The following is a 20,530-nucleotide window of genomic DNA, read 5'->3' as shown; positions in this document are numbered from 1 at the left end:
CACCATAGTTGATACTCATTAAACATGACAATAAATATTCCTTGAAATCGACACTTACCACTGACGGTTGTCTAAAATGCTTACTGATTGCAGTTGGGAACTGAGATTTCCCCATTTTTGAGCAAATATCACAAACACAAATGACAGGTACTCGCAATCGCAAACACGTTTCAAAGTACCTTTCTAGAATGATATCAGACTCATTCTCCTCCATACATTCATGGCCTGTCAAACTTCCTAAACTCTTCTGAAAATACTTTCCTGCTTGTGAAATAACTACCAAATGAACTACTTTGAGAGGTATACTTGTCATAGTGTTTGTTATGTTTGACACGTGTTGATTAGTAATTCAATAAAACTACCTTAGTGTACTTAAGCACGTGCATCACAAATTGTGCAGTGTGATTTCAAACTAACTGTTTAGTTACTTTTGTCATTAGGGATTTGCTTTCAGTAATATTAATATAGGTCTCTGGTACATTAAACAGAATCGAATGATCATTCTTGTGATCTTTCAGATCTTGCATTGACTTACTTGCCAGCTCCCATGACCATGGCAAACAGTCCTTTATCCAGTCAGTGGTTTCTTTTTCATACATCTTGTTGTTTAGGACCAATATGTGGCACAAATCTTAAAGGTCATGGAATGTGTCAGATAAAATAAAATGTTTAAGAAACCAAAAAAGAGGAGCCATAAGTTTAAGTAAATGCAGTCAATAATATAACACAGGAATGGCTGCTGAGGTGCCACCTCTCCATTTCTTCCCTCCTCCTCTTTCCTAATCATGACATTATTCCAATGGAATATTGGTGGCCTTCAATCCAAAAAGATGACTTGCGGCTGCTCTTGGAATCGCAGCCTCTGCTAGTTCTCTGCCTGCAGGAAACAAAATTGCATCCTCAAGACTGATTTGAGCTTTTGTATTTCTTCCCAGTCTGCTTTGACTCCCTCTCTCCAAAGATGGCATTCCATATCGTAGGAGGAGAGAGGGGAGTCATGCTGCTCATATGGAAGGACGTTCAAAGTCAACACTTCTCCCTGACTACCCAGCTTGAAGCTATTCCTGTCCGCATTCTACTTCCTCTCCTGAACTTTTCCATATGTACTGTTTACATCCCTCAGTCATTCGGTGTCATGGACACTCTTCATCCAGCTTACTGGCCAACTCCCTCACCCCTTTCTGCTGCTCGTTGACTGTAATGCACACCATTCCCTTTGGAAATCTCCCAGAACCTGACAGAGAGGTGCCCTCTAGGCTGAACTTCTCAGTCACCTTAACCTCATTTGCCTTATCGTGGGAGTACCCATCTTCCTTTTATACTACATCCACTCCTACCCATATCTGGAAATCTCCTGCACTGCCCAATTTGCCCATCATCTGATCACTGTCTCTAGTACGTACTCGAGCAACCATTTACCATTTACCATTTGCTATCCATTTTCTGACTCCTACCCCACATATATGCACACCCAAATGGCAACTTTCTAGGGATGACTGGAGATTTACTGTTCCCTGGCACCCGTTGAGTAACATAATTTCTCCAGTTGTGATGGCCAGGTAGAATATCTTACAAATGCTATCATTACCACCACACAATATTCCATTCTCGCACTTCATCTTTACTGTGCCATGTCCCAGTGCCTTGATTGACTGAGCTGTGTTGTGACTCAACTCACATGCAGAGATGTGTTCTCCATGTTTTTAACCGTCATTCTATGATGGCAAACTGCATTCATTATGAACAGTTGCATGCACAGTGTCGTTGCACCCTTCAGGATAGCAAAAATCTAGCTAGATTTCCTTAACTAGTTCTTCTAACAGTTCCACCACCTCATCTGTTGTATGGGCCCTGCAGGACCAAGATCCATTGGGCTGCTATTCTGCGGAGATTTCAAGCTCCACCCACTATCATTCTGCCTTCCTCCACCAGAAACAAGTGGAGGAGGCTTGGGTAGTACCCTTATTTTGGCAGATTAGAGAGTGCTACAAGCTGCCTTTAGTATGAGGGGGTGAGAGCTTGCTCTCACTTCATATCGATCCTCCAACACAGTGCTGGATGATGTTTGCATTCAGATGTTGCTAAACCTTTCTTATGTGGGCAAGCACTTGCTCTTTCTTATGTACAACTGCATCTGGGCAGAGGGCGCCGTTTGCCAGATGCCAGCATAAAGACACTGTCATTCCCATACCCATACCCAAGCCCAGTAAGGAAAAATACCTTCCTTCTAGTTACTGCCCCATTTCTCCCACAAGCTGTGTTTGCAAACTGATGAAACATGTAATTCATGCCTGGCTGGTATAGTGACTAGAGTGTGGCAATTCACTGACCACTGTACCGTGCGGATTTTGAGCAGGCCGTCCTGCAGCTGACCATCTCATCACTTTGTCAGCGTGTGTCGCGAATGGTTTTCTGTGGATATATCAGACACTGGCAGTGTTTTTAAATTTGCAGAAAGCCTAAAACACCTTCTGAAGGATGGGTATTCTTGATCTCTCTACATGTGGCACTTCTGAGGCCACATGCCCCATGTCCTTCAGGTATTTTTAAAGTATTGATTTTTCAAGGAATGTTGGTACTGCCTTGTCAGACACCTTTATCAGGAAGTTGGTGTGCCTCAGGGTACTGTTTTGAGTGTGACCCTCTTTGCAATTGCCTTTAACCTTATTATGTCCTGTCTCCTGCAGGTCATCTCCAGCAGTCTACTGTTGCCCACCCCTACCCTGTTACCCTCCCACACCCTGTCCCAGCCTCCTCCTTAGCCCCACATGATTGCCTGTCTCATCATGTGCAACTGCTCGCAGCCTGGCTTCAGCTGCCAGAGAGTGTGATCACGTGTGTGAGAGTTGCATTTGCGTGAGTATGTGAGTGTATGTTATCTATATATAACAGAGGCCTTGTTCACTGAGAGCTCACTTTCTTACAGTTTTTTTTTCTTTATTTATTTTATTTTTTTTTTATTTTTTATTTTTTTTGTCGTGCCTGTGTGCCTTCCATGGTATTGTTAAATTCATTTCTGAAGAATTGTGATGGCTCGAGGCATTGAGGTGCTGAGGTAGGGGTCAGTGTACACTCATCAGCAAACAAACAATTGTGCCTTATTAGACAAAAGCCAGGAAAGATCAGACCATTTGGCAATAGTGCCGTAAAAACCAGACCAGAGATTGATCTCGGGGAGATGAGTGTCATTGGTGTGGTAAATGTGAGGTGTCTGATACTAACTCAGTATTCATGTATGCCCCATATGCTAGTGATCGCTTACTTAACTGCATAGGTTATGGACCTGACTCTCAGAAGGTTCAAATCACTGACATAAGCACACTCTTAGCCTTAGTATATTTATTTGCATTAAGGTTCTAAGTGCTCACTGCCTACCATTCAAGCAACTAAGAATGGAAGACCAGTTTTACCAACAAGTTTTTTGTATTCCACTGCCACTCATATTCTTCATTTTGCAGCTTGAAAATATATCTCTGCATGTTTTGGAATGAAGGTTAAGGCCTCAAAATTACCTGCTCTTCCCAAATCCATTCTCCATGAAGCATTGCACGGTAACCTGAAGGTGCAGAGTTCAAAGCTACACATTTCCATTTTTTAATTGTTTTTGCAAATTCACTAGAAAGAGAGACAGATTTTTTGGACATTTATGCAAATAATGGAATTGTGTGTCTGATTAATGAAATAGCTGCTCTTGTTGCGTATGGGCTTCACTCTGTTTCAGATACATTTATTAAAGTACCTGTAGCTAAAGTCATGAAAGTTCTAATGTTTTATGATAGAGAAAATAACCAACAACAAAAGCAACATTTGAAGAGCTCTTCTTAAAAGACAGAATGAAACATGAAACCTTTAACAGTTCATGATAAGAAATGTTACACACTACTACAACCACACTTAATACTTACCATCCTTAAATGTTAAAAGCAGTGGTTAAAATTTCCCAGAGTACTTTGACAACGTGTGAACAAATAATGATGTACTTGTGCACCTACATACAGCCATTAAAGCTCTAATGAATGGGCAGGCAGCATTATCAAATTAGTTATCAACATTACTGGGTCAGCTACTTGTCAGAGAATATTAACTATAATCTATTAGATCTATTATGAACTACCAGAAAAAAGAATGCCAACAATTAAAAGCTTCCAGATGCATTTGAACTCGGATGCTGGCATCTTAAGTACTCACTTATGTGCCTTTACTGATGTAGATGTAGAATGGGTGCCAACTTTGATACAGCTATTTGAACACAAACCAGACCTCATGGCAAAGAATAGAAACAGTAAAAATAATGATTCACAGTATCATCCAGTTGCAGGCCTAGGTAAGCCAAGTGTTGCAACAAAACATTTGATCATATTCCATCAGATCTCATCTGTCACATGTGCCAAACTATAACTTCACTTTCCATTACAGTGCTTGTGTATAGTCCAGCACAATATCAACATTGTGAAGTGCACTTCCACAAACATTTCTACAGAAAAAAGAGATCAAATTTCTTCACGGGGTTTACAATACTATTCAGGTTTTCATCACAGGATGTTTGTCTTGTATGGGAGTCCTAGTGTACTGCATATCGTGCTCGAAAAAGGGAACAGGGAGATGGGGAAGATAAGGAAGATGATGGCGAGGTGAGTTGCAGTCTTGTGTTAGACCATCAGAGCAACAATAGTTGCGGGCACAGATCAGTGGAAGATGTCATGGAAGGCCTTAGAACATCACTGAGACCCTAATTACAAGTAACAGACATAAGAAATAAATGAATACACCTTTGGTTGTCGTTACCCATGCCCTGGCTCCAACTCAAACCATTAATGTTTGCTTGACTGTGATATTCCTGTGGTGCTGCTTATGGGTGGATGGCTGTAACTGACGTATTGTCAGAGGTGTTAGTCATCATAAATGGCATATTAGTCCAATGCTGATTTCTCTCTTGTCATGCTGATAAATGGCAAAAATGTTTAAGGAAATTTTGTTCAAATATGTGGCCTGTCCTCAGTGTAAGCTGTGCAAGGTTAAGCAAACGTCTGCAGTATGCAGATGATTTGGCTTTCCATCCATGCTTGTCACATATCTGGCAGAGTCATGAATTTCTATGTATCCTGTGTTGACATGACAAATATTAAGGGGTAGTAATGTGCATTTTTAAAGCTATACAAATTCACCCCAAGGGTGACTATGGGAATGGAAGTTGCCTGAGTATTGGGAACTTTGGATAAAATATCAACCTGTGTGATTGATGAATCTTTGGAATGTCAGAAGTCTACCCCTACTGTAACAGAATTTTAAAGAATTTTGTTGAAGGAGGCACTATCAGCAGAATGCCTGGCTCAAGATACTGAGCACACAGCAGGATAACACATAGCTTGCCTGTAAGAGCCAACTAATCCCTCCCCTAGATATGAAGCAGTTGTAGTGAGTGACCAACTTCCCAGTTCCAATGATGCAGTTCACTGAGGGCCAAGGAAAGCTGTACTGCACGCACAATGATCCACTATAAAACAGGAACTCAGTGAGGAAATGTGTTACACTGGCTGGCAGCCAGAGAGCTCCATCTGAATGCAATGTGGAAAACTGTACTTTTCACAGATAAGTTGTCTTACCAAGACCAAACAGTAGTTCAGCAGCCGCGAGGGTCCAGACATAATGGGGAATAAGTGGTGACAACAGGTAGTACTAGCCGATTGTCAGTTTCCTGGGGGCGTTGGTTTCCCCGTTGGGGGCGTTGGTTTCCCCGTTGGGGGCGTTGGTTTCCCCGTTGGGGGCGTTGTTTTCCCCGTTGGGGGCGTTGTTTTCCCCGTTGGGGGCGTTGGTTTCCCCGTTGGGGGCGTTGTTTTCCCCGTTGGGGGCGTTGTTTTCCCCGTTGGGGGCGTTGTTTTCCCCGTTGGGGGCGTTGGTTTCCCCGTTGGGGGCGTTGGTTTCCCCGTTGGGGGCGTTGGTTTCCCCGTTGGGGGCGTTGGTTTCCCCGTTGGGGGCGTTGGTTTCCCCGTTGGGGGCGTTGGTTTCCCCGTTGGGGGCGTTGGTTTCCCCGTTGGGGGCGTTGGTTTCCCCGTTGGGGGCGTTGGTTTCCCCGTTGGGGGCGTTGGTTTCCCCGTTGGGGGCGTTGGTTTCCCCGTTGGGGGCGTTGGTTTCCCCGTTGGGGGCGTTGGTTTCCCCGTTGGGGGCGTTGGTTTCCCCGTTGGGGGCGTTGGTTTCCCCGTTGGGGGCGTTGGTTTCCCCGTTGGGGGCGTTGGTTTCCCCGTTGGGGGCGTTGGTTTCCCCGTTGGGGGCGTTGGTTTCCCCGTTGGGGGCGTTGGTTTCCCCGTTGGGGGCGTTGGTCTCCCCGTTGGGGGCGTTGGTTTCCCCGTTGGGGGCGTTGGTTTCCCCGTTGGGGGCGTTGGTTTCCCAGTTGGGGGCGTTGGTTTCCCAGTTGGGGGCGTTGGTTTCCCAGTTGGGGGCGTTGGTTTCCCAGTTGGGGGCGTTGGATTTCTGTGAGAGGAGCAGGAAGGCTTCCTCAGTAGCAGGCCGTATGCCCACATTTTGAAGAAAGTGGTGCTGCATTTAGTGTGAATGCTATATTGTGGAGGGGATCTCATGCTACAGGAAGAATATTCACTTGTGTATAGGTCTGCTCATTCAACTGCAGCTGTCCAACATAATCATTAATGTAATGGACTTGCTGTGAGAGACTGCTCACATGAACACAATATAAATTATGTGTGTGTAAGTAGCACGAACTCACAGAGAACTGGCTGTGAAACACACCATTTATAGGTGATGCTCTTTTGGACTGCTTTTTTTGAAGCCTCGGTGGGGTTGCCTCTTCTGACAAATGGGTCCAATGCCTCACAGATTCAGTGCCAGGGTGCATGACTGAAGTCAGAAATAATGGGGCATTCTGGATAAAATGTTATGGACTGAGAACATTTTACTTTCTTTCCTTGTTCTGCTGTGCAGTGTTCTGTCAGTGAGAGCCAGCACAAAATCTCTTGGTGACGGAAAAATATCAAAGATGAGAGAAGGAAATTTGAGCTAGTTCTAGTTGGCATTATCCTTGTACCTGAAATAAATTTATTTTAATTTAATATTTTGAGTATTACATTCTCTTTACTTGCACTCTGCCTACATACATGAAATGAATAAATCAAGAGTGCCCCTTTTTAGGGCTATTTTTTGTTATGTCAAATTCATCTCTCTCCCACTCTATTGCCACCCATCAGACTCGGCCAAAAATGTGCAAAATATATCTTCTGTTTCTCTCTCTCTCTCTCTCACACGCACACGCACACGCACACACACGCATAGGCAAATTACAAATTGGAAAGTATCTCATGACCAAAGAAGCAAACAGGGCAGTAGGATAATTTGTAGTTTCTAAATGGTGTTTATATATAGAAATTGGTCTGTATGCTGCATTTATTTGATGGAGTACATGTGTTTCCTCATGCTGTATGTAGAATAAGAAACAATATGACATTTAATTTCTGTTGGACAAAACGTGTTTATTTCTTGTCTGAATCCTGGGCTACAGCAATGAACTTTGTCCAGAGCTTGTTCTTCCTTTATGTAATGGAGGAAAAATGCAACTGTGGACACTGCATTATGTAATTTCCCCATGCATCCTCCACAGTCAGACTAAACACAGCTTTGTTAGAGGCCATCTGGTCTCGACTGTCGGTCTTTTGTCCCAATCAGTGCTACCTAACTATAGCAAGACCGTGCACTCAATTTGCTTACTAAATCACAATCTGTCTTACATCACTGCACCCTTCAGTAAGAGTGATAGATTTGGTGAGTGGGAAGTAACTATACTGCCACTCATCTCAGACACTTCATACTTGCAGAACTGCAGTGCGAAAGGAGGGAGGTAGGGTGGGTGGGAGGGAGGTAGGAGGGAAGTCAGTATGGAACCGATGTAGCAGAAAATCTGTTTGTAATTTAAGCACCACTTGGTATTAGGCTCATACTCACCCAGTTTATGGACTGCAGTTGTTCTTGTTATTGTTATTGTCAGTCCGAATGGGGTTTGATGCAGTTCTCCACTCTGGTCTACCTTGTGCAAGCATCCTTGGCTCTCGGTAACCATTATTAAATTCATTATCATGTGTTGAAATCTGGTAGGAGGCATACAGTAATGATTGTAACACAGTACCACATGGAATGACTTCAGTGCAGTCACCGCCACCAACTTATGTGCAAGTGACTGGTCAGAGAATTCTTTACTGCCTTCACAGAGTGAGTAAAAGTACTTGTTTCTCATGAGGTACTGCAGTGCTGGAAGTTAAGCTGCATCCTGTTAGCAACTGACACAAGCTGAGTGGACCAAAATCCATTTAGTTCACTTTCAGAGGACTAATTCCAGACCACTGCTGTAGCCCCTCAATGAGCTATGGACATTTGTGGACGTGTTTAGTCAGATGTTTTTACCTAGTTTTCCACTTTTTGTTTCCATTTTAATTTCTTGTATTTCCTTTGTTTTGACTGCCATTGGGACCCTAGTTGTTGGGCTGCCCCAGTCCAATTATGCTCCTGCTCAAGTCACTACTTGACAAAAAATTCTTATTTGCAGTTTCCTCTCTATTGGATGTGTTCACATTAGTCACATTGTGTTGCTGCTGTCATAATATCAGCTTCCATCCCTGTTAGGCATGACCACAGAGATATGCATGGCCAAAATACAAAGTTGCTTCAAAATTGTCCACAGCAACTGCTCTAACAGCTTCCCAATTAAATGCTCTTATATACCAAAATGGGATAATGATGCATTGCCTGTAGTTCTGTCAAACTGTGCTCTTACAGATTACTTTAAAGACTTCAGTTTTGAAATTTCCTTTCCCCTCCAAGTGATGTAGGACTTGCCTTGTGAGTGATCAAGGAATCCAAATTTACATTGCAGTTTAATTTTGTGTAAATGTTACATTAGTTTCTTGTAAAAGTTGTAACAGCAGTCCCTGAAAGGAATGCCTGATGTTAAGTCATCAGTACTGAGTACCACACTTGTTGATAGTTTTGTTGGTTAAGCTGTGTATCCAAATTGGCATATAGTTCCTTTAGTTGCTGGATATAAAATTTTCCAATTGTTTAAACTCCCACACCTTTATGCTGGTTCTTCATGCAGTCATTGTTGCTCTCTGCAGTGTTATTATGAATATGTGCTAGGCTTTTACAGTATTTGTGATTTATGATGCCATATATCATTGCTACCAATGTCACATAGTACACTTAAAGAAACCTACACTATCTTCTTTGTAAATTAGATATACTTTTCTGCATATCACCTTAACACTGTCCACAGTATGAAGTGAAGTGGCTTCCGCCTAGTCATTCACTATGAAACACACAAGTCTCACTTGTTCTGGGTGTACAGGTACATATCAGTGAGGCTGATACACTGATGCCAGTTGCCACTGATGCATTTTTACAGGAGAATGCCATCAATAGCGATTTGGATGCCTACAGTGCTATATTTCAATCACATTGCAGTCTGCTGTAGCAGTGTGAACAACAAGAGCTATTGAGTGTAGTTTGGGGGCTAACTGAGCATGTGCTAATCAACACAAAATACATAATTCACATATAAAATAACTATCCAAACCCTAACCAACAATGTACCTTGAACAAACTGCTTGCATCTGTAAGAAGTTCCCTAACAGGGTAGTGTGACTCAATTGAAATGAAAACTTATGTGCTGGCCACGCATGTTAAGTATCTGTGGGCATACCCTCAACACATTAAACTTCCTTACCTCTGGGGCAGCTATTAGCATGTTGGAATCCAAAATATGAACTTTGATGAAGAATTACTCTAACACAACAACACTCTGGAACAGGTTAGTACACCCCTAAATAGACAAAGCTCATAAAATCATAATGTATTGTTGAGGCCAGTGTCCTCCAGCTCTGTAGGTATGCAGTCATTACAGTACTTGCAGATAGTTTAAAGTGTTTCGATCAGGATTCTTGGTATTCGTGTGGCCTTTATGGCTTCCTATCAACATCACACTACTAATACAAAAGAAAGTGAGTCACATAGTTGTAAGCTGCCACAACTCTGCTACACTACACTACACGGCATGGCATTTGCGACGTGTGCCACGTGAACTGCTGTGGCTCAACACTTTGGGGTCTGCTGGTTCTCAGTAACTTGAAATCCAATGGAGACACTATCAGAATTGTACATGACATAATTTCTCTATCTCCTAACTGTGACAGTCTGTAATTTTATAATGGTCTGTTATTCCTTTCCCCTTTCATGAGGGGTGTTCATTCCAGCAAACTATGCTGTACCTTTATTTCGGTCACTGGCAGTGTCCTTACACCAGCCTCCAAACACCAATGTCGACTTGCTTTTTGTGGGCACCTTTGTCCTTCTCTGTGACAGTGGCTGTATATGGCAGCTGTAATGAATTCAGACAATTAAAATAAAAATATTTTGTGGTTCTTCACTTGGATCATTATGCAGTTTTCATCAATCTCACTTTTATACAATTTCACATGTATGTACTTGCCACAGCACCTGATTCCTAATCTCCATCACTATTTTAGTTTAGCAACTTCTTGACATTAAAATGAGCATGTGCAGTGAGAAGACAACCACTGCCACATATCAAGATGTTTGATTTACACTCAAATTCTGTTGATGTAAAGTTATTCAGCTTCTTAATATTTTTGCAGATGCCGCAGAAGTTAAGGATGGAGGAGCTGTTGGCAGGTGAGATATTTGCTTTCTTCAGTAGCTTAATTACACATTAAAGTTATGACTTTAATATTTTATTATGTGGTACTTTATTTTTCATCTTTTTCTTTGACATTAATATTCCATTGGTGGTGTGCTAAATAATTTTTGTGAAACAGTTTTTCAAAATTCTATACTATAACTTAACACTGGATGTTAATTATGTCATACATAATTCATACTGAAAATTGGCGGTCTTATTGTAACTACAAAAGATTGGTTACAAATGTGCAGTTGCATTGAAAATGTGTACTGTGGTAGATTGTGAGGGAAATGTGGTCAAAGAGAAAAAAGACAAATTTTTAAGTACCAAATTGACATTTAGAAATTTGTCATTTGTAATGTTAGGCAAACATTACAAATAAGCACACTACGATAAGTAGTAATGAATTTTGCCACCTGACTGATGTGTGAAATAGCCTGACCCTTCTGGACGCCACAGTTACTCTCAATCCCTCACCTGCCGAGATTGTTATTGACTACCCGGTGACAACATGCTACTGAGTACAAGGTGGCTGACTTGTTGGTGGCTTCACAACTTGTGTACTGCATTCTCGAGACCCATCTCATACTCCTCTCACCGCCTCTACTCCCATACCAGCTTCCCTAATTTGAAAATTTTGGAGTTCCCCTTAACTTAAGTTTCACAATCCTTCCCTCAGTACTAGCTACCACTACACTGCCCTTTCCCATGCCTAGCTCTGTACCTGTACCTGTCCCTGTACCTCCTATGTTACACCCTCTGCCACCCCATCCCCTCTATGAGATTTGCATTAAATCTGTCCACCACAACTCCTCACGCAGTTGGCCTGCAGGTTTATGACAATTTATCTGATTGGCAGAGGGACAGAACGCAACAAATGTTATTCTAGGCTTAGCCTTTTACTGCTTATTTCCAGATTAACCCTTTCGTGGCCAATCGAACATCTTGGGCTGATGCATAACACTGTAGTGTTTCCTAGAAGTTAAAAAACTCAGACTATACATACTGGAGACTTAAATCATCATAAATAATATAATTTGTTTCGCTGTTCACTTCAATCTGTTGGGATAACTTTCTGAATCCACAACTGTAGAAATCACGTGATTTTGTAGCAAAGAGCCATGTTCAAAGTGTATTTTCACACCAAAGGAAGTATGTCAAGATCATTGAACAGAGAGCAGAGAAGATGAAATCTGAGGGTGCAAGATCAGATGAAAAAGGTGGGTGCAAAATGACTTCTCAACCCAGTTGTTCTATAGTGTTTGTTGCCAGTCTAGCAGAATGCTGGTGACTGTTACTGTGGAATAGCACCACTTCACACAGTCTTCCTGGATGTTTTTCTGGGACTATATCTGCAAGATGTCTGTTGTTGACAATAAATACCAACAGGAAAGTTACACCTCATGCAAGCAACTCGTAGTACACCACATGGTCACCTACATCTACATCTACATGATTACTCTGCAATTCACATTTAAGTGCTTGGCAGAGGGTTCATCCAACCACAATCATACTATCTCTCTACCATTCCACTCCCGAACAGCGCATGGGAAAAACGAACACCTAATCCTTTCTGTTGGAGCTCTGATTTCTCTTATTTTATTTTGATGATCATTCCTACCTATGTAGATTGGTCTCAACAAAATATTTTCGCATTCAGAAGAGAAAGTTGGTGATTGAAATTTCGTAAATAGATCTCGCCGCAATGAAAAAGTCTTTGTTTTAATGACTTCCATCCCAACTCGCATATCATATCTGCTACACTCTCTCCCCTATTACGTGATAATACAAAACGAGCTGCCCGTTTTTGCACCCTTTCGATGTCCTCCGTCAATCCCACCTGGTAAGGCTCCCACACCCCGCAGCAATATCCTAACACCGGACCTCTCCACAATATCCATAACATTATCTTGTGTGGATGCTCAAGTGTCTATGTGGCACTGCTGCTTTGTTTGGACTAAAGCATTCCTTTCCGTTCTTTCTCTTACATTAGCATAAAAACAAAATTTCTAGTCATCAGTAACAATACAGGTTAGAAATGGTCAGTGATACTCACCCACTAATCAAGAAAAAGCAAGAGGGTAATGTACATACGGCCAACCACTGATTTATATGGTTTGGCATGTGGTACCCATATGCTTTATTGTTGAACCTTCTCCTTTGTATTCAAATGCTGCACAGTGACGGAATGGTCATACTTCATCACATTTTCTGGTTCTTGAGTGCAATGATGTGCCTCATCGTGGATTAATGCATTCAGATGATCTTCATCAAATGCTGAAGGTCTTTCTGAAAATGGAGGGTCAATAATGTCAAAACAATCATCCTTTAAATTAGAAAATCTTTCCTTGCCATGCTCTGTCCCATGGCATTATCCCCATACATGGTGAAAACGTTACCATTGAAACCACATATTCGTAAACACCACTGTTCTCATTTTGCCCACTTAGCCATTTTAAATTAAAATGTAGCAGTGCTTTGTGTCAACATAATATTCATAGAATGACAATTTACCTAAAAGAATGTGTCCACATTAAGTGAGAACAAGGTAATGTACTTCGTAAAAATGGTGGAAAAGACAACTGTATCCTTTGATCCCTAGGCATATGAACTTGTCTTAGATCACATGTAATGCCCCCAACAACACAAAACACAATGATGGGAAAGGCTGACTTAAAGCATACATTGTGTGCTCACTGTTACATTATTGGTATCGGCTGCATAAGTAACAATAACACAGTGCACAGTGTTCACTTAAGACGTCTCTCTTTTTTTGCTCCCAACATTTAATGTTCTAATGATGTACCAACATCATAATGCATTGATTGTTTAAATAAAAAATATGTACAAATGAAATGAGCTTCGTGACAAGGCTGAAGATATATCGGTACATAGGACACTGCATAGAACTATATGGAACATTGTAGATGTAACTGTAGATGTGCTCCAAGGAAGTGTGTGGGGCCCTTGATATTGATGTTTTATATTAATGACATCACAGACATTCTTCTTCTTTTTGTTTTTCCGTTTGGGGTATCTAATGACCACATACTAATTTCAATGCTTCCTCCTTTGTTCTTCTTCCAGGTTTCCTTCGTCTTCACTATCTATCCTTTTTTCTTCCTCAGACCATTCTGACCCTGTCTTCTTCTTCTTCTTCTTCTTCTTCTTCTTCTTCTTCTTCTTCTTCCTGCCTTGGAATGCTTCCATTTGCAACACTTTCTTCTTGAAATCCTGTCATTCTGCTGGGTCTTTTTCTTGTATTTCTTTCCAAATCTTTCCTAACTACTTGAATCTGTCCTGTTGTTGACATCTTGTCCCAAAGATGCTTAACAATCTGTTTGGTTATCCTGTTGCTGTTCACTCTGTATAAATGTCCAAAAAATAATAGTCAGCTCTTCTGCAGCATTTCAATTGTTTTTCCCATGCTGCAATATACTTCATTACTTCTTAATATTCATACTTATGGATTTCCTAGCAGTCTGAGTATTTTTCAAATGATTCTTAATTCTAGGACTTGAAGTTTGTATAATTCATAATTCAACATTAAACATTCACTTGCATAGAGACATTCTGGTTGTACTACTGTGCTGTAGTGCTGTATTTTCAAATTTTTGGACACACACATCTTGTTGTAAATGTTCATGTTTATGTCATATGCTTTCTCCATTTTACATACTCTTTTGTCTACAGCAAATATTTTTGAAGCCATTGCCTTGAATCTTTCCTCCCAAATATTTAAATTTATAAACCCTCTTTATCTGTTCATTATCTGTTACTAGGATTTCTGGGTCATTTTTTTATGTTTGTCCTAAAAATTTTTTTCTACAGAAGCTTTTAAAGCTGCTTTGTTAGGTATTCCTTCTAAGAGGTTGATTTGTATTTCTGAATTTGTTATATTTTTATAAAGAATGGCATAATCATTTGCAAATACTAGACACTGAATTTCAGTATCTCTTTTTCCTGAAGTCTCCAGTCTCATTGTGACAGCTTATGTTCTTTGCCTTTTGTTTCAATTATCTTACTATTTCCTCTAAGATGCAGTTGAGGTGGTGTGGAAACATGTTGTCACCCTGCATTTCACCTGTTATTTTGAGTGGCTTAGGTGTTTCACACCAAAACTTTACTTATGCTTCAGTGTGTGGGTGTTTCACGAATAAGGTTTGCTAGTTTAGTGTAATGCCAAGTTCTCGAGTCACTTTACCCACTGTTTACCTGTAAATGTTAAAACTATGTCTTAAAATTTGTATGGACATAAAGTTGAAATTCTGTTCTGAGCCAGATTTGATCTTTCTAAATCCACTCTGATATTCTCCCAAATGGCTGTCAAGTGTTACTTCTACCTTGTTTAGTAATATTGTTAAAAATATAATACAGCCCACTGGCAACAGATATATACCTGTGCAATTATTTAGATAATGCCTATGACTTTTTTGTGCACAGGATGGATAGGAGCCATTTTCCAGTCTTCTGGAATCTTTTCAGTTTCCCATATTTCTTCAGACATAATCTGAAGGTTAGTTGTCATTTCTGCTTGACACCAGTTATGGTTGAGATGATTTTATTTCTTCTCCACTGACTTTGTTGTTTTTCAGGTGTTTTTTTTGTTTGTTTGCCTTAGGTGGTAGATCTGCTTCCATGTTTTCATCAAATATCTGGAAATTCTAGCTAACAATTCAGTTATCTACAGTTCAAGAGTTGATCAAAGTACTTTCTTAGTAATTTACATGTGTGGTTATTGCTTAGACCTATTTTACCATTTTTGTCTCTGATGTAAATGCTTTGGAGCATGATAGCCCTTTTTGAATAAAACCATGACTGTATGTATGAGAGCATTTTTTCTGCTGTAGTACACAGTGATTCTTTTTTATCACTAATTATGATACTCGTGTCATCTGCAAATAGTAGAATTTTGGCTGAGCTGTCTGGAGCCTGTATGTCATTGATATAAACTAGAAATAACAATGGGCCCAGAATGCTGCCCTGAGAAACAACTATTTAAATTTGTTTTGGTTCAGATATGGGTTTAAAATTGTGAAGATTCTTGGATGACCTCAGCTCAACAACTTGTGACCTGTTTTGCAGATAGGATTCAAAACAATTTTTAACGGTACCCCTGATGCATATTGCTTCAAGTTTCCCTAGTAATATTACATTGTTCACAGTATTGAAGGCTTTAGCTAAATCTAGATTAATTCCAACAACCTGTTTATTTGACTCAAAATTTCCTACTATTTCTGTGCAATATGGCTGTTTCTGTACTGTGCCATGTTGACTGTTATTTATTAGTTTGTTTTTCTAGATATTTTGTAACCCTGATTTTCATTAATTCCTCAAGTATTTTGGAGAAGTATGGGAGGAGAGATATAGGTTGGTAATTTTATATTTTATGTCTGTCACCATTTTTGTATAGAGGTATCACTTCAGAGATTTTAAGTTTATCCGGAAATATCTCTTCACTAAGGGACAAGTTTGCTATGTGCACTATAGGTTTGACAACACATGGAGCAGTTTTCTTAATTATTGATACAGGTACATCATCCAAACCAGAGGACAATTTGGATTTAAAGCATTTAATGACTTTTAGAACTCAATGCTCGTCTGATGGGATTGCCATCATGCTGGTATTTACCATTGGAGACATCACTGTTAATTGTTGCTTAAATCTACTGCTTAAAGTAAGGGGAATATTAACAAAATAATTGTTTACATTGTTTGCCATGGCATTTTTTCTATGGGGATATTTTCATTATTTTTAAGATGGATTTCCGGTTCTTTAGTTTGACCCGATTTTTTTTCTTTTTTTTTTTTTTTTTTTTACGACATCATTCTGGACTTGTTACTAGCCTGCCTTATTAATCTATCATTACTCAATAATTTTTCTTTTGATATTACTTTGCAGTAAGTCTGTTTGTATGTTCTCACATACTCAACAAACTGCTGATCATGACATGTTTTTAACTTTAAACTTAGTAATTTCATGGTTTCACTTGACGTTTTCATTCCGGGTGTACTCCAGGTCCCTTTGGATCCAGATGATCTGTAACTCAAAAGCTTTTTTGGGAAGCACATTTCAAAGTATGCCATAAAAGTGGAAGCAAATGTATTGTAAGCATCATTTTTGTTTGTTTGTGCCAAGACCTCTGGCCAAACTGCATTTTTAACATTATTTTTGAACTGATTACAATTTTCAGTAGAGAAAAATCGTTTGTACTCCTTTTTATTTTCCCCTCCTTGGGAGTTGCAGTGAGATTAAAGGTTAGTGCATTATGATCTGATAATCCTATATTCACATTTGTAACTGCAACTTCATGTGTGACCACATTTGAGAAGATGTTATTTATTAGGATTTCACTGGAATCTGTTGTTCTAGTGGGAGCTGATACGTGGGGAAACAAGTTGAAGCTTTTAGTATGTCTAAAAACTTGTATTTTACTGAACTCTGGACCAATAGATTAATATTAAAGTCACCACAAAGAACTATGGTAGAGTTCTCATTTGAGAAAAATGTCGAGCATTTCTTCCAAATTCTTAAGAGAGACTTCATTATCTCCAGATGGTGATCTGTAAATTGCTGCAACAATTACTTTCTTTTCTATGATTAATGGTTTAGCCTCATATCTTAACTTAAATTTAAGCTTGGGATTTAGATAAATGCATACACCACCACCTTTGACATTTTGCCTATATTACTGACTGGCAAGTTTGTAATATGTGTGACCAAAAGGACTTAAACTATATCTGTACATTGCATAAGGCTCAGTCACAACTTCTGTTCATGGCTATGACAGGTGGTGTGGGCAGCCTATCAAGTTAGGCTGTGGTCTCCTGATCTCACATTTTGTGCTCGCTTACTCAGTTGTGCAGGACTCTGACACTTGTCTCACTCCTCTGCCAACACAGCTTCCCTTTCATGTCGTTTGTCTCCTAACACTGCAGTCAGGTGTCATGTGGTGTAACTATTTAATACAATGATGTATTATATTCTGTACCTTATCTTCTATACTTCTTCTGAAACTCTGTTACAATTACTTTAAAATTCAAAATTGATGCCTTTGACGCATCACATTTTTATAAATAACTTACTATGTCACTTTTGACTTAACAAATAAGTAAATTTACATGTAATTGCAGCCTTAACTAAAGCAGTACATAAAGTACTTAAAAGACGTTTTACTCTCTGTGTGTACAATAGTAGGCAGTGCACAACAACAGCGGCTACGGTCACCAGAGGCTGGACCCAGTACTGCAGGTGCAGCAAAGTCACCTGGTGAGTAAGAGTAAGAGCCCACTGTGGGAGGCTTACATTCCTGCTCTGTACACTAGAGAATCAAATGTATCTGGACACCTATTAGTGGACATTAAGATTTTGTGTTCTCCTTTATGAGGACTTGAACTCTTCTGGGGACACTTTGACATTTTGAAATCTCTGTGGGTGGATGCCAGCCCATTCTTCCTTGATAGCTGATACCAGACAAGGTAGAAATATTGGACACAGGGTATGGAGTGAAAATGCCATTTATAACTAATCCCTAAGACGATCCATTGCTTTCAGGTTGGAACATCGGCAGGCAAGCCTTCTTCAGGAATGCCACTGGTTATAAGCCTTTGCCTAACAATGCTGATCCATGAGAGGTACAAGTGTTGAGCTGATCAAATCGGTCGTTGTCTGTGAACTGTTCCTCTGCCGTGTATAGTACACAATACTGTCAAATATGTACTTACCCTTTTGCATTTATCCTATCCTGAAGTACAATAAGGGGAGAACAAGTTAAAGAGGAGAAATTGCATATTGTTACACTGCCTGCTCTGCACTGCATTGTTGGCAGTAGAGGTAATGGCGGATAATGTTCACTTAGTAGTCACCACATCCAAATTCTTCCGTCAGATACCCACGGAGTATAGCACTGTTTGTCACTCCAAATCTCGTTTCCACTCATCCACTCACCAGCAGTCATAGGTATTTATGCTACAGTCAGTGTGACTTTATGTCGAACAGAAATATGTTGTTTCCAGAAGCTGCTCAGCCATTGTAACCAGTTTTTCTAACTCCCTGTACACAGCCATTTCCTTAGCGGGCTCCTAGCTGCACTTCAAAACTGAAGAGTGACTGCAGCAGCTAACTGCAAGCTGGTTTTTACTATTTCCTACCACAATGATAGAAGCACTTGTCCATCAGCATACTGTGTGTGCCTGGACTTCATGTAGCATTGGTTGTTCCTTCACATTTTCACTTAACTGTCATATCACTGACAGCTGACTTGGGCAAGTTTGGAAGGGCTGAAATGCATCCCTGTGTTAATTATTCAGGTGTAATGCAATGAAAAGTCAATGTTCAGTGTACTCAGATCCCTGACTGATGAATTCAGCTTACAAAACAGTATTACCTGCCACTTCCTATAATATATATGACGGCAGTATCTGTTCCCGAAAGAACAATTACCATGGATGATCATGCAGCTTTGCTAGAAATGAAATGATAATTAAATGGACACCCTAGCTGCAAACAGGCAGTGATGTACTTCATTGGGGACATGTTGAAAATGTGTGGCCCGACCGGGACTCGTTCCCAGGATCGTCTGTTTACATGGCAGACGCTCTATCCATCTGAGCCACCGCGGGCACAGAGGATAGTGCGTCTGCAGGGACTTATCCCTTGCACACTCCCCGTGAGATCCACATTCCCAACATGTCCACACCACTACTTTCGTAGTGTGCCTAACAGATGTTTGCCGATCATACTCATTACTCGTGGCAGATTAATCTACCAAGTCCCGTACGAGTTTGGGCATAGTGTGTGCGTTCGCACAAGAAGGTCAATGGCCGGGAAGCCGTATTTTAACTATATATGACGGTAGTATCTGTTCCCGAAAAACAATTACTGTGGATCACCATGCAGCTTTGCTAGAAATGAAATGATAATTAAATGGATGGAGCGTATGCCATGTAAGCAGGAGATCCCAGGTTTGAGTCCCAGTCGGGGCACACATTTTCAACATTTTCCCAACGAAGTACATCACCGCCTGTTTGCAGCTAGGGTCTCCATTTAATTATCATTTCACTTCCTATAATAGTAGCTCCACCTCTCATTGAATTAAAGTGCTCAGTTGCCCGTTACATAAGGGTGCCCAGGTATTTTGATTGGATAGTGTGTTTATAGTTCTTATCTATGTGATTTCTGCAACCCCTTAGTCAGTCCACCATAGACAATTGAATTAGAATCCAGAAATCACAATATATTTTATTATATTTATGTTTTTGAATATTGAGGACTTTGATTTGCGGCGAGTATTTACTGACTTACAGAAATACAAAGTTTGCCTATATAGCTGTGGAAATATGTGTGCTGAGAATTACTGGGAGGGAAAAGGGAACAGAAAAATGGACAGGGAACAGGCAGGAGTTGGAGACGTAGTGGGGAGGTAGTGGAGATGAGTGATACATGTAGTGATGGAGTGAGTGACAGATAGGATAAGACAATTACATGCTCCTATCCTAGAGAGGTGAGTGGGGGGAACATTGAGGTGACAGTCTGGTGAGAGGCATTGAGTGGATATCAGGCTACATGGACTACAAGCTGCAATGCCTGTAGCTTGAGACCAGAATACCAGGAGAAGCCAGGGAAGAGGCTTAATCAAACAGTGGGACTCCAATGAATGAATGAATGAATGAATGAATGATGTGAGTAGAAGAAACTGAGGATGATTTGTATTTCAAAACTGAACGTTTTTGTACAACCTATTAGGGTAGTAACTTAAATGGAAATATTGGGGTGTGAATCTAGTTTATAAATGGTTATAGCTGATGCGTTCAGCACTACCATAAGTTATTTGA

General features: G+C 40.4%; 1 protein-coding gene across 1 annotated transcript in view; it reads right to left on the bottom strand.

Annotated features, from left to right (window-relative positions):
* LOC126232559 (uncharacterized protein DDB_G0290685-like) overlaps positions 1 to 20,530 on the bottom strand; it is an 88,497-nt gene that overhangs the window by 45,055 nt on the left and 22,912 nt on the right. Inside the window, exon 3 of the mRNA XM_049942800.1 lies at positions 5,704 to 6,318. Coding sequence (XP_049798757.1) covers positions 5,704 to 6,318 — 615 coding nt within the window. The remainder of the gene's footprint in view (positions 1 to 5,703; positions 6,319 to 20,530) is intronic.

Source organism: Schistocerca nitens, unplaced genomic scaffold (genome assembly GCF_023898315.1).
Source record: "Schistocerca nitens isolate TAMUIC-IGC-003100 unplaced genomic scaffold, iqSchNite1.1 HiC_scaffold_528, whole genome shotgun sequence".
Lineage (NCBI taxonomy): Eukaryota > Metazoa > Arthropoda > Insecta > Orthoptera > Acrididae > Schistocerca > Schistocerca nitens.
Note: the sequence above shows the minus strand (reverse complement) of the source record. Positions and strands in the feature narration are given on the sequence as shown.